The following is a 15,933-nucleotide window of genomic DNA, read 5'->3' on the forward strand; positions in this document are numbered from 1 at the left end:
ACTTTTCCAGTTTCAACTTGGATGATATCGATGTCCAGTCCTTTGAATTGTTTAGCACAACTGTCAGCTTCTGATTCCTCTTGTCCATCATTCAACAATCTGGAAAACCGTTCAGCCAAATTCTTCTTTGCCGCTGAAGAAACGCCATTGTTCCCAATAATTGATTCCAAAACTGACTCTCCAAGTTTTTTATTATCTATCACCAGCTTCCAGGATTCCCCTATCGATTCATCTTTCGAGAAGCCTATCTGCAGGAGAATAAAATACATATATAAATTCTGACCCCTTCAATTCAGATACGTCTTTGTATACAAAAGTCGAGTCCAAGGTCCCTTTTGAAGCAGAAAGTCTTAGAGCCAATACGCTATTTCACTATCTACGTGCTTTACCGGTTAGAAAGGTTCTATATCTTCTTAGAAATTATGCCTGGAAATTTTTCTTGTGGTGCTAAATTAAGGCGTGTTTAGGTTTTGTCTTTGTGGAAATTTTAGTGGGTCTGCTCAGAGATAATCCAAAATTGTTATGATATAACCTGTCTCTTCCATTGGCTTGCTTATTTCTAAGTCTTAACGATTAAAGTATTTTAATTGCTCTGTAGAATCACAATTCTTACCAAAAACATGTCAAATTCAACAAGTTCATCTTCGCTTGAGAAGCAGTTGGTACTTGATGCAGATGAGGATTCATATGGAGGAGTTACTGTAAACATGGAAAAGCCTATGGATTCCAAGGTGTTCACTTCTGTGCTTAGAACATCATTATCATATTGGAGGCAACAGGTAATTGGCTTATTAATTTTAACCAATATAAAGAGTGGTTTTTTTTTTTTAATTACAGTTTGTGACGGTAACATTTTGCAGGGGAAGAGGGGTGTTTGGATTAAATTGCCAATTCATCTGGCAAATCTTGTGGAACCCACAGTTCAAGTAATTAAACACAATTTATCTTAATTGTCTCTCTTCCACTTTCTTTTATCTTTTGCTCTTCTTAATTTTTATCTGGAAATTGAGCAGGAAGGGTTTAGGTACCACCATGCCGAACCAGATTACTTGATGCTTGTGTATTGGATTCCTAAAACTTCTGATACCATTCCTACAAATTCTTCGCATCGTATTGTGTTGTAAATTAATACTAACTCTTCAACCTACAAGATTAGTCACAATACAAAACAGAAAACCAAGAACAACGAACAATCACACAACACAAAATATACCGTGGTTCGCTTGTTCAATATAGAACAAGTTACATCCACGTTGAACTCCAGAATATGGAGCTCGCTGCACTAGGATTAATCACTTCAACGATTACAATTTACAGATGAATCTACTTCACTGTCAACTACAGAATCACACACTCATTCACTTCTCTTTATCCCGCAAATCCCAACAATCACTAGAGCACTCTACCGGTTAAGGAATCCCTGTCCTCAAACAAGACTCTAGAAAGATTCACTCAGAGAAGAACAGAATGAACATGAAACCCTAACTCAAATCAAACAACTTTTCAGAGAAAACGAATAGAAAACCCTAAACTCGATCTGTCTGCCAAAAGGTGTGAATAGTCACCTTTTATACTGTTGACTTCTGCTTGACTGGAGCCGTTGATCATGTTTAATTGAATGGCTGGATAACTTGATTAATGAACAACGACATCGTTTTTGTCTTGGGTCTAAACACGTCGCAGACTTCACAAATATACAATCTCCACCTTGAAGTCTGTGGTAGTCTCTTCTGGCAGTATATTCCTTATGCAGCAAGTAGTTTCCATATTCCTTCACAGTTCGAATGGGTTATCCCACATGCAGCAGGTTCAAACAGTGCTTAACTTTGCAAGTGTTACAACCTTGGTTCCTATGTCTGCTGGGTTGTTTTCGGTTGGGATTTTCAATAGGTTCACTTCTCTTTTGGAAATCATATCCCTCACAAATGATACCTTATGTCAACATGTTTGGTTCTCTCATGGTACATAGGGTTCTTTCCTAGATGAATGGCACTCTGATGTCTGAATAGACAGTCACAGTTCCATCCAACAGCTTGGCCTCTTTCAGGAATCCTTGGACCATATGGCTTCTTTGAATGCATCGGTTACAACCACGTATTCAACTTCAGTTGTGGACAATGCTGCCAGTGGCTGCAGTTGGGACTTCCAACTGATGCAGTTTCCTCCCAAAGTAAACTGATATGCTGTGGTGGATTTCCGTGAATCTCTATCACCTACAAAATCAGAATCTACATACCCAACCAGATCAAGTGTGGAGTTTTCTCTTACAGAAATTTAGACCAACATTTCAATACTTTATATACTTAGAAGCCATTTCAAAGCATTCCAATAATCCACATCCAGATTTGACATAATCTCTAGAAGTGATTTTGAATATGATAAATCAGGTCTTGTACTGATCATAGAGTACATAACAAACCAATGGCTTTTGCATATGGTATGGGTTCCATTTTTAGTCTTTCAGGTTCGTTTTTGGACTTTGGGCTTTACTCAGGATGAAGTGGCTTGCTAGGGGCATTGTGGCACACTTGAGTCACTCATTCCAAACTTTAACACAAGTTTGCAGATAAGGTATCTGATGCAGTTTTAGACTGTAATTCTTCCTGTTTCTTTCTTTTAGCATACCTAATTTTTCTTAGCACAGCCCAAATCCTTCATGTCAAATTCAGCATGCAATTTTTCTTTCAACTCCTCAATTTGGGCCTTAGATTTACTAATTAATAACATTTCATCAACGTATAATAACAAATACAGGATTTGTATCCACATGTGCAAATAGAAACAATTATCATGCTCACTTCTAGTAAATCCTATGCCTACTATAAAGAGTCAAATCTTTTGTACCACTGCCTAGGTGACTTTTAAGTCCATACAGGGATTTATGCAGCAAACATACTAATCGAGGAGACCTTTTATCCTTAAACCCCATAGGCTGACTCATATCAATTTGTTCTTCTAATTCCCCATGCAAAATGCAGTTTTTATATCTAACTGCTCTAACTCTAAGTCATAATGGGCTACTATAGATAACATCAATCTTATAGTTTTGAATTTAACAAGTAGTGAAAAAATCTCAGTAGTCTATACCTGCTCGCTGGTGTAGCCTTGGCTACCACCCTAGCCTTATACCTTGGTGGATCAGTTTTGTTTATTCCTTCCTTTAACTTGTACAGCCACTTACAGTCCACCAGTTTGACTTCTTTGGTTTTGGGACCAAATCCAGGTCTTGTTCTGCCTTAGGGAGTCCATCTCCTCATTCATGGCAGTAAGCCAATGTTTTTTGTCCTTTGAGTTGATTGCCTGTTCATAGGAGTCAGGTTCTGTCCTCTGGATCTCTACACTAGCCAACAGGGCTGTTAGATGAGGTATGCATAACTGAACCTTGCCGATGGTCTTATTTCCCTTTTGGTTCTATCTCTAGCTAGTTGTACTAAGCTAGATCATCTTGTTGGGCATTGTCAATGTTTTCCTCATTTTCACCTTCACCAACAGGTTCTGTATTAGTTGTAGTGTGCTCTTTTATATTCTGGTTCATTAGTATTGTTCTCGGCTCTTGTTGCCTTGTTGACTCCACCTCAAACGGAGTACTGTCGGTTTGCTGTGAAGTCTCACAATGGTGACTTGAGGTACTTGCACTGTTATTAGTAACCCTACAAGGGAACACAGATTCGTTAAAACAACATCTTTACTGATAACCTTAACCCCTGGGGTTTCTCTGTTCCCCAGCCTATATCCTTTGGTTCCTTCTTGATACCCCAAAAATACACACTTAGGGACCTTATTCTAATTTTCCATCTATTGTGTGTGCATAGGCTGCACAGCCAAATACTCTTAGGTGGATAAGTGAAGGTTTTCTTCCTGTCCATTTTTCTTCAGGGCACATAAAATCAGTTGCACTAGAGGGAGTTTTATTTATCAAGTAGGCAACTGTAGTTAAAGCCTCCCCCAAAAAAGACTTAGGTAGTCCAACTGTGAAGAGAGACACCTAACTTTCTCTAACATGTCGTTCATCTCTTCAGCAACTCCGTTTTGCTGAGGCGTTCTCCTAACTGTCCTATGCTCATAATCCCTCTGGTCTCTACAATATGCATCAAACTCAGTGTTACAAAATTCCAGACCATTGTCAGTTCTGAGTGCTTTCCCCTTTTTGTCCAGTTGTTTTCTACTAAGTCTTCCAACTCTTAAACTTACTTAGTGCCTCATCTTTGGTCTTAAGAAGTAAACCCACACTTCCTACTGAAATCATCAACTATGCCAAAAAAATAACTGTTCCCCCCATGTGTTTTGACTCTTTCAGGACCCCACAAGTCAGCATGAAGATATTCTAAACAATGCACAGACAGGTGAGTTCTTTTGGGAAGCTCAGCCTATGTTAATTACCCATGACACAGGTTTCACAATCCTAGTCTAACCCATTTTCATTACCAAAATACCCTGTTGTTTAAGGTAGCTCATACTGGTTTGGCCTATGTGGCCCTCCTTAATTGCCATGCTCTGCAATTGAAATGTTAGTAGATATGAAAGCAAAATTAACATTCAACTGATGATATTGACCACTCAATATGTACAGACCATGCCTTTTAACACCCTCAAACAGAATTTGATCATTCTTGTAAACTGTAATGCTACCTTTTGCTCTATAGCTACAGCCTGCTTCATCCAGTGTGCCTAAAAGATCAGTTACGTTTAAGCTCTGATATGTACCTAACTTTGGTTAACATTATTAGTTTACCATTTTTAAGTCTAAGAGTAATGTTACCAATCCCTTGAACTCTGCATGAGTTATTATTTCTTATAAACACCATTTCAGTTCACCAGTTATAAGGTTTTGAAACCAGGTTTTGTTAGGGCTCATATGAAAAGAACATCCTGAGTCGAGCACCCATTCATTAGCAATTTCAGAACTGAACACAGTAAGGGCTTCAGTGATTTCAATGCTATTACTAGAGGATGCTAGGTTACTCTCTGTACTATTCTGCTTTTGCTTCCTAATCAAATCATAACAATTCTTTTTGATGTATCAGGTTTGTTACAATGGAAGCACTTTCTAGTCTCTGATTTAGACTTATTGTTATTATAACCTTTGCCTTTCTTCTTATTCTTTGGCCCTAGTTTTGTTGAACCCCCTTTCCAGTATCCTACCAAATGACCAGTGTCTTGTTTTCCTTTTACAAAGGATTATCCCATTTCTCTTTTGTATTTTCAACTCTAGTTCTCTAGATTTTAAGCCAGCCATTATAGATCTACATAGGATTGTTCCAGTGTACTATAATGCATTCTTTACTACTAAATATTCATCAGGAGAGAATTTAACAAAATCATTACAGACTAGAATCTCCTAATTCCTGATCAGTTCCTTTTAGCACTAATGTTATTTTTAGAAATTCATCTAAATTTTCTTCTAATGACTTAAAGGCATCCATTTTATACGAAAACAGGCACCTTTCAAGAATGCTAATTAGGAGCAGATTTTAATGCATACAGAGTTTCGAGTTTACCCCAGAGCTCTATTGGTGTGTCAAGACCATCCACTTTTCGCAGAACACTGTCTGATAAATTCATGATTATCAGATTGTATGCTTCTTCATCTATCTCTGCTTTCTTTTTCGTCTTTTTTTCTGACCACTTGGTTTCATCTTTCTTCATTGCTATTCCCACCTTGTTGTGGGATAAAAGTGCCTTCATCTTTTTTCTTCCAAGTATTGAAATCCATCTTCCCATTATACTGGGATATCTCTACACGCGTGGTAGTGTTTCATCATACTTATAATGACAGGACAAAATAGCCTAAGGAGTACGTGGCTTGTTACACCAGAGGTTGCCAAATACTGCCAGGCAGTTTTTAAGGCGGTTACTGGTTTTCCACTTATACCCTTAAACAACTCAGAAATATTCAAACCCTAATTCAAAAAGGAAACCCCTAAATCTTGACAAAACCCTAATTCTGATTTTGCCCTAATTTCGTCGATCCCTTATGTATGTGACCTAATCTCACAAATATCCCAAGATTCAGCAAGATTTGATAGCCTAATGATCTAGGGATCTTTAAATCGAAAAACCCCCAAAATCTGACACCCTAATTTTCGAATTCGTCAAGAGTTGAACGATTTCTATCCCTAGACTCGATTTAGACCTAAAGGCTTTGATACCACTGTTGAATTAATACTAACTCTTCAACCTACAAGATTAGTCACATACAAAACAAAAAACTAAGAACAACGAACAATCACACAACACAAATATACTGTGGTTCGCTTGTTCATATAGAACAAGTTACATCCACGTTGAACTCCAGATATGGAGCTCGCTGCACTAGGATTAATCCCTTCAACGATTACAATTTACAGATGAATCTACTTCACTGTCAACCACCGAATCACACACTCATAAGGAATCCCTGTCCTCAAACAAGACTCTAGAAAGATTCACTCAGAGAAGAATAGATGAACATGGAACCCTAACTCAGATCAATAACTTTTCAGAGAAAATGAATAGAAAACCCTAAACTCGATCTGTCTGTCAAAAGGTGTGAATAGTCACCTTTTTACTGTTGACTTCTGCTTGGACTGGAGCCGTTGGATCTGTTTAATTGAATGGCTGAGATTAACTTGATTAATGAACGAACGACAGCGTTTTTGTCTTGGGTCTAACGACGTCGCAGAGTTCACAAATATAACATATTGGAGTTGTGCTTTGTCCTGAACGATAGAGAGATACGGACCAACACCTCTGATAATTAGATCGATCAGATGTTTATTAGTCTCAACCATACTAAGGTGATGGTTTATTGGTGAGAGGACTTCTGAAATTGAATTATTCCGTCTTTGGTAGGTTCTCGTATTTAAGGAGAGGTATGGACAATTCGGAGGTACAGGCGTTAGAGTTCCCTACAGGAGTTGCTGCGGAGGTGGGTTCATTAGAAAGCATGGTGCCTTTGAATTTTCTCTTTTTAATTATTTAATAATTAGAGAGCTGAAATTTTACAGTAACACTATGGACACCGAAAAAATTACACCGAAATTCTGTACCGGCCTACGTGTAACGCACGTCTGAATTTTTTCATAATTTTTTTATAGTGAACGGCCGTCCATCAATTTGGACGGCCGTTCACTCACATGGACGCCCGTCCATATTATATGGACGGGCGTCCATATACAGGGACGGGCGTCCCCTTTAAAGGACGCCCCATAAATAAAATATAATAAAAAAATTTGTAAAATATTATGGACGGCCGTTCATAGGTTGTGGACGGCCGTCCCTTAATTTGGACACGTCCACAAATACGGGACGCCCGTCCAAACTTAATTTGTTTTAAAAAAATAAAAAAATTTGGACGCCCGTCCATAAATTATGGACGGGCGTCCCTTATTTGGACGGCGTCCATTCCAATGGACGCCCGTCCATACTTTTAATAAAAAAAAAAATTTAACAAAAACTCTTTTTCTGTTGCAAAACATCTTCGTCTTCATTCCCCATCTCCTCTCTTTCTTCTGTCTTCATTGCCAATTGTGCAGTCCATTTCACTGCCTCAAATAATGACTGTGGTGTCCTCTTTTTCTTCATCTTCATTGCCAGTGGTGCATCCATTTCTCTCTCCATCTAGATATACATGCACCAGTAGACACCAAGTCAAAATTGTGTTGGTTTTCTCCCAAACTTCCGAGTTTACCTCATATCAGTTCAATCTTCTCATGAACCTTAGGGTTTATAAGATCAGCTTTGAAAACAATCCTTAATCAGTTAAAACCTAACCTCCAGTGACATTGATGAATTTTTTGACAAAACCCATATGTTCCCAAAATATAAACTTGAACTTTTGAAAATGAGAATCCATGGTGTCAACCAAATCTGTCTAATTGTATCAGCGTTCCACCAATGATTGGCTAATAGACAAGTAACTGCAACTGGACACATTAAACCTCTATAGTCTCTAATATTATTCGTAAGTAAATAAAAACACCTTATTGCATTTATTGAGTAGAGAAGCGAATTCAGATGAAAACTACTTCTAACACTTGTGTAAATGGGTCAAACTGAGACTGATCAAAAGCGGGTCGCTCTAAGACACCCTTGGAAGAACCAAACCTAGTCTTCAAAGCGCCACAGAAAACCCTCCTTTCTTGTGTGGACCTTTGAAAGGGATAGGAAGTCGAAGCAGAAGTAGGAGGAATAAGAGAGAGGTTTGTTAAGCCAAAAGATGCCACTGCCATAAATCAGTTTAACACAAGGAAAAAGAGAGGAGATGGGGAATGAAGACGAAGATGTTTTGCAACAGAAAACGAGATTTTGTTAAATTTTTTTTTTTTTTATTAAAAGTATGGACGGGCGTCCATTGGGAATGGACGCCCGTCCAAATTAAGGGACGCCCGTCCATTAATTATGGACGGGCGTCCAAATTTTTTATTTTATTTTTTAAAACAAATTAAGTTTGGACGGGCGTCCCGTATTTGTGAACGCCCGTCCAAAATTAAGGGACGGCCGTCCATAATGTTTTACAAATTTTTTTATTGTATTTTATTTATGGACGGGCGTCCTTTAAATGGGGACGCCTGTCCCTTGTATATGGACGCCCGTCCATATAATATGGACGGGCGTCCATGTGAGTGAACGGTCGTCCAAATTTGATGGACGGCCGTTCACTATAAAAAAATTATGAAAAAATTCAGACGCGCGTTACACGTAGGCCGGTACAGAATTTCGGTGTAATTTTTTCGGTGTCCGTAGTGTTATTGGAAATTTTATTATCCACAGGGTGAGGATATCTGGACAGCTGCAATTAGAGAAGTCAAAGAAGAGACAGGAGTAAGTATTTTTAATCTACTCATTCTTAGACACAATCAAGTATCAAATTTGTGAGCTATAAATATATTTGTGTATATTTGCTTTCTGCGATGTTCCAAACTGATGATAAAATTCTATTATTATTTGCTTTATTTTGCTTCAGGTTGATACAGAATTTGTTGAAGTTTTCGCCTTCAGGTAAAAACATTTCTTCATTTCAATTGATGATCGCCTGTGTCTTTTTTTGCCACATTGTCGATATTGATTACTTACGTCTGCCCTTTTCCTCTCCAAATTCTACAACTCTTGACATACAGGCAAAGCCACCGTGCATTCTTTCGAAAATCGGATTTGATGTTTGTTTGCATGCTACGACCTTGCTCCTCTGACATTAAAAAACAAGATTCAGAAATTGAAGCTGCTCGGGTACTTTCTTGTACAAACTAATGTACAAAATTGGCTATTAGTTACGTTTGTGAGATATTAGATTTTTAATCATCAACCAAAAAGTCTTAAGATCGTAACATGATATTTTTTTCTTTCCCTTTTGCAGTGGATGGCCGGTGAGGATTATGCCGCCCAATCATTTGTATGCGAACATGAACAATTCAACTATGTTGCCAAAATATGCTTAACAAAATCAGAAAAGGCATATGCTGGTTTTTCTCCGATTCCAGCACTCTCATCCTCTGGTAAAATAAACTACTTGTATTTCAACAACCGGGATTGTGACCTATCTACCGACCAAAACCAGTAATCAATCGGTAGCATAATTAAGGTTCATTTGTTGATTGTTGTTCTGCCAAATTGTATTGTCTACATGCAAAAAGTTAATCTAATAGAAGAGCCATTCTATAAGGAGTTAGTTTTGCTGCAAGAAAATTAGGTTGAATATCAGACTCTCCTAATCTTTAAAAAAAAAAAAAAAAAAAAAAAAAAAAAAAAAGAAGGAATATCTTGCAAAATTACATTCTCCAAAATGTTTTCTTTATTTTCATGTTCTGTTTGTGATGTGAAGGTGCCGCACACCAGGAAACAACCAGATGACTGCTGCACAATTCAAACTTTGGCACCCTAAAAATATATAATATAGAAGTCAATGAACCACGTTTTGTTTTCATTTGTGAGCTACATTTTTTATTAGGGGCGGTGTGGGCCTGTATTTTCGTCAATTTATTTCACAAATCACAACCCTCTGTTTACGATGATGCCATTAATTAATAATGAATGAAAGTGATTTAGAATAAGTATAAACATTTTCTTTTGTATTTTATATATTATTATTTTTGCTATGAAAGAGCTCCAATTTTGTAATGGAAATCCATTTATATGCAAATTAAAGAATATTAAGCCAAACTATAGAAGGGTATTGATTCTAGATCTTAATCTAAATTAAAACATAGCTATTTAAATGATATTTTAGCCTTCAAAAAGCCAAAGCCAACAACAAAAATAAGAGTAAACGATTTTTTTCCCACCCAAGGTTTGCCTTAATGACACTTTTTCACCTAAAATGTTTCAAAATACTATTTTTTCACCCAAAGTTAATATTCTATTACTGTATAAAGCCGATTCCAACCAATTTCGACGGCGAAATTCTCTCTATTACTACCATTTGAATCTCTAGTCTCCTCTCTACAAAACCCCTCTCACTCCGACACCTAATTTCTCGTTGATTGTCGGCTACTGCAAAGTTAAGGTTTCCTGTTCTTAGCTAATTTTTGGCTGATTCCGATGACGAATATTCAATCAGCCACCACCATTCGATCCACCGACCTCCACTCTACAAAAATTCTCTTAGACCATCTAGTAACTCACCGAACATCAGCTGAAAAAGTAAAGTATATTTTGAGTATTAACAAAATATATATGTTGGGTGGGAAAGTGGTATTTTGAACCTTTTTGGATGAAAAAGTGTCATTAAGGCAAACCTTGGGTGGGGAAGTGTCATTAACTCACAAAAATAAACGGCATGGACTTGATTCAGAAATGAAATGAGAACACAGCAAGAAATTTTGATACAGAACCTAAACTTGTGGACCTCCTTGATATTGAAGGTAAATAGCACAGTTTCGAATTTATGTAGTTATTTGACGAAACATCAAAGACACAACCATTTATTTTCCAAGGCACAGTTAAGAACCATTTAGTTTCCTCCATGAATATGCACACTCTCTTATTTAATACAGAATGTTCATTTTTTTATCAAGGAAAAAAGTATACTCGGGTATGCTGCTCTTGGTTCCATTTCCAAGTAGTGAGTTGCTTTGATTGAAAATCGTTGGAACATATCATCCATGATGGCCTTCCCAAAATGTCTAGCCACAAGGGGTTCTGCTACCGCTCTCTTTCGACCTGCTACAGTCTTGCCTCCTACTTCTGAATACATACTACTGTCCAACTCTAGGCCTTCATGATTCTTCATGTCGGAGATCTGGAACCAGCTTATATTGAATGTTTGAAGCTGATGGATGTTGAATGATCCTTCTCTTTCAATAATATGCCTTACTTCTTCAGCACGAGGTGAATATAGTGGAACATTGAATGATTCCAATTTTGATCCTTCAATCAACCCCTAAATTGATTTAAATAATCAGAGAAGTTAATACTATCTCTGAAAAAAAAAAAAAAAAACAATAATATATAGAAATAGCTTCTTCATCTTTGGCATTAATGAGGAGCAAACCATATTATGCATAATGTCATACCTCCGAGACCATATCATTTGCTACATCTCCCAATAAGTCCCAAACATGAGGGTTGTGTTTGTCGTCACCCATGACGGTGAGGACCATACGACCACCAGATTTTAACTCCTCTGATCGTAATTTAAGAAACAACGTAAAATCTTTCTCAAACTGATCCAAGTATGCTTTCCTGACATTAGAAGGACTCGTCTTCCCTATGTAAAAGTTTTGTTTATTCATTGGAATTCCGGATTCACTCACTAATCCTTCGGGTACCTGTGCATTCAAGGGATGATGCGGTTTATGTAATAGAAGATATATTTACAAGAAAAATAATTAATTAGCTACTGATGATCATGACGTACTTGTGAAAGCCAGTGGACAGCGTAAGAGGAAAATATAAAGTGAAGGGAATGGGGTGGAAATAGCCTTTCATAAAACGATCGAGGAACAGCAGCTATCAAACAATTATGTTGCCCAAACTCATCACCTTTCTCTTTCTCAAGTCTTTCATAAAAACTTGGCAATGACTTGAAAGCGCTGTTGAAATCATTTCCAGGAAGATCATTCAAGAATACCTGCAGCATGGGTGGTTTATGATTGAATCCACGGCACGTTAGGTCAAGGGCCTCTATAACTTCCCATGTGGGCAAATATGTGTTGGGCCCGGACGAGCATCCCAGATCAGCAAAACGGAAACATTCTGAGAATACGTTGTTGCTACACATCTCATAAATGCTTTCTTGTATTAAAGGTTTTGCTTTCAAAATCACGTCATTCTGCAAGAGAAATATAAATTGATTAATATACAAAAGAGAGAAAAGAGCTTTAATTCTATGTGTTTTCCCAGTGATGAGAACCTGAGTAGATGAGTTGTTTGCATAACTGAAGTCTTCCTCTCCTCCATTCATGTGGAGAACTTGCTTTAACCCCATTGCTAGCTACCTGTTTGCTCTACACACGTTTTTATATAGATACAATAACACGTACTGTTATATAACGAAAACATAAACTCTAACGCTAGCTATTGAATATAATAATAACAAGTAGTAAAACATAAATAAATAACCAAAATTAAATACAAAAATAAAGAATACTAGGAATTAACAAGGTTCGGTATTAAAACCTACATCCTCGGGCACTGCAAAAGAAAACTCCACTATCTCCAAACAATATTACAAACTTTTGAACAATACAACAAATACCCAAAACAAAAGGGAGATATAACAAAACTTGCAAACTAAAGGGTCCTTAAAGAAAGAACCCTAAACAAAAGAAGTATAATGGAATTACAACTTGAGATACAAATAACAATGATTTAGGTCCTTATATATAGACCCCAAAAGTTTTCCACTTTTCATTCCCAAGCAAGGTGGGACAAACTAACATTTTAGCCTATTATATATAAGTCCCTAAACCTTTTTCCATTATCACTTCTACCCCCATGTGATTTGCTAAAAGCCATTTTTCAACACGTACAACCAGACCACTACTATTATATTTACGTACACTTGATATTAAATAAATATCAACAAGTGTAGTTTTTATTTTTATATTAATAACTGTCGATGTTATATTATGATGGTTTGATTAATTGTTTTTGAAAGAAGGGTGGGCAGGTTCTGAAAATTTATTTAACATATTTCACCTAACTCAACGTCTTGGATGAAGGATTTTAAAAAAAGACTACTATTTAAAAAAAGACTTTTACCTAATCATCTACTTAATTAAATCCTTAATCTTTTCGCGGAAACATCTAACATACTAATTACACGGCTTGACCAAATATATTTTAACGGTATAATTGGTATATTTGCACACGTGCCTTTTCTGGATATTAATTAAATTGACTTAAAATTGGGGTTAAATGAAATTAATCAATAAACCTTATATGAAACCCAAAGAACAATCTCAATTTCCTTACGGTTTTTAAATTCCAGATAGGAGCCGCCTTAGAGTAGCTCAAATCTTCAATCCCATTAATTGAAGTAGTATTTAGAAATAGGCAAGAAGATCAGATGGTTTATGGAATCTAAGTCTAATTTTTACTTTTAGATCAAAATTTATGGATATCATAATAGAAGAAGAGATACCAATTTTTTTTTTTTTTTTTTTTGTTTTTTTTGTTTTCTTAAGGAACGTAGCAAATTCATCATCCATGTCAACACACATTTTATGATACAAAAATGCTATATCCACCGAAAAATTCACTGAAAAATTGCACCAAAATAGGTGGAGCCTTTTTCTTTGACAGGAAGCCAAAAATGCTAAAACCAAATAACACAAATATAAAAAAAAAAAAATGTCTTTCCAACAAAACAACCTTTCCCACAACCCATGTGCCTTTTTGACGCCACTTCCTCTTCTTCATAGCCTTCCATGGCTTTTTAGCAGTTAATGGAGAAGAAGAATCAGAAGCATCAGAAGAAGAAGGGAAAATCACAGGAGGCCAGAAATCAACACTTATTAGTAGATGATGACCTCAGAGAAATAGGCAAGAAAGCTGCTTGGAGTGTTAGCTCTTGCAAGCCAGGCAATAGCGTCTCCTCTCTTCGTGATGATAATCTTGATACCTATTGGCAGTAAAACTTCTCTCCACTCTCTCCAATTGCTTTTTAGTTTTATTAAAAAAAACTAATATGTAATGGATGCCCGTCCATTCCTTATGGATGGGTGTCCATTATATATGGACGGCCGTCCTTACACAATGGACGGGCATCCATTTGGAATGGACGCCCGTCCATTCCAGATTTTTTTTTTAATTTTTATATTTAAAAAAAAAAATTAATAACGTTAAATGTGAGTCAGGAGACACGTAGGCCGGTACAAAATTTCGGTTTAAAAACCCCGGTGTCTGTAGCATTGTTGTTTATGATAACGGGTATCTAATGGATAACATTCAACAAAAAGACAAAAACACCCTTGAACATCCGGCAAGTTGAAGTGAATTCAAATTTGAACCAATGCTGCAAGTTTTTTCACCCGTAACTTTCTTCATATGTCTTGCGTGCATAACACATCAGACCTCAACCCGTCTACCTTATTCATTGATTTCAAATAAGCCGAGCCCATAGTATGAATAATGCATTTATACACATTACAGAGAAGGAGAGAACTTTTGGGTTGTCAATAAGCAATTTTTCAAGTGGATGAAGGTCTACTGGCCGAAAAGCTCTGTCCGTCGCCAACCCAAGCCGCCGCCATTACCAACCACGATGCTGCAGTCATGTATTGCAAAGTTTTTGATAAAGGCTTGAGAATTCGCGATGGAGCTAGCTACAATGGTGGCGGTGAACGGTGGCGATTAGGTTTGAGAAACAAGTAAACAAAGTAATCGAATTGACACAAATGCCCTTACTCTGTTGAAAAATATTTAACACCGGTTAGCGGCAGGGATGATTTTGCTAGTATCTATATAGTGCCGAAGCAGACTGCTTCTTCTGACGCCAAGTAGGATTGATAGAAGATCGTTATGTAAGATGTCGTTAATTGGTCCACGTGTTTGCTGTTTATTGAGCTTGCTATAATAGGGTTTATTGGGATTGTTATAATAGGGATTATTCACATGTATTCAATACAAATCTTTCATATTCCTCTTTTAATTTGAGATCTTTCACATTCTTCTTTTAATTTGATAAATTACTAATGATTCACGTGTGTGTTATTGATTTTCATGAATATTAAAAGATTGCTATAATAGTAATTATTCACATGCATTCAATTAATGCATTCAATACATATCTTTTACATTCCTCTTTTAATTTGAGAAATTACTAATGATTTACGTGTGTGTTATTGATTTCCATGAATATTAATAGATTGCTATAATACAAATTATTCACATGCATTCAATACATATTTTTCACATTCCTCTTTTAATTTGATAAACTACTAATGATTCACGTATGTGTTATTGATTTCCATGAATATTAAGAGATTGCTATAATAGGGATTATTCACATGCATTCAATTAATGTATTCAATAAACATCTTTCACATTGTTCTTTTAATTTGAGATCTTTCACATTCCTCTTTTAATTTGATAAATTACTAATGATTCACATGTGTATTATTGATTTCCATGAATATTAAGAGATGCATTTTCTGTTTCTTATATATTCAAGAGTCATGTGTTTGGGGGATTATTGAATTGTTTTTTCGCATAGATTTTGATTCTTTGGATTAGTATCTTAGCAGGATAGTTATGACAGTTAATTTATTTTCAATATATATTGTTAATTTTTTGGACAAACACCAAAAAATTAACAATATGAATGAAATATCTAATATTTTTCAGATAAGATTAAAAAAAGGAACAAATTTCAATTGAGAAAAATACTCAAACAAAAATTAAAAACTTACAGATATGCAATTGTCAACGGCAAGAAAACAAGTGATAAGTGAATTAACAACTGATACACGTTGACATAAATCCAAGTTATATATAAATGATTATCAAACCATT

General features: G+C 36.3%; 1 protein-coding gene and 1 pseudogene across 1 annotated transcript; one reads left to right on the forward strand and one right to left on the reverse strand.

Annotated features, from left to right (window-relative positions):
* Positions 1-331: 331 nt before the first annotated feature.
* LOC116107986 lies at positions 332-9,621 on the forward strand (annotated as a pseudogene).
* Positions 9,622-10,975: 1,354 nt separating this feature from the next.
* Positions 10,976-12,403, reverse strand: LOC116107988 (probable caffeine synthase 4). Its single transcript, XM_031394272.1, has 4 exons — positions 12,329-12,403; positions 11,834-12,247; positions 11,490-11,744; positions 10,976-11,356 (listed from the first exon to the last, which is right to left on the reverse strand). Exons 1-4 carry the CDS (start codon positions 12,401-12,403, stop codon positions 10,976-10,978), a joined length of 1,125 nt encoding a protein of 374 aa, XP_031250132.1.
* Between the last annotated feature and the right edge of the window lie 3,530 nt (positions 12,404-15,933).

This window comes from Pistacia vera, unplaced genomic scaffold (genome assembly GCF_008641045.1).
Source record: "Pistacia vera cultivar Batoury unplaced genomic scaffold, PisVer_v2 Contig550, whole genome shotgun sequence".
Lineage (NCBI taxonomy): Eukaryota > Viridiplantae > Streptophyta > Magnoliopsida > Sapindales > Anacardiaceae > Pistacia > Pistacia vera.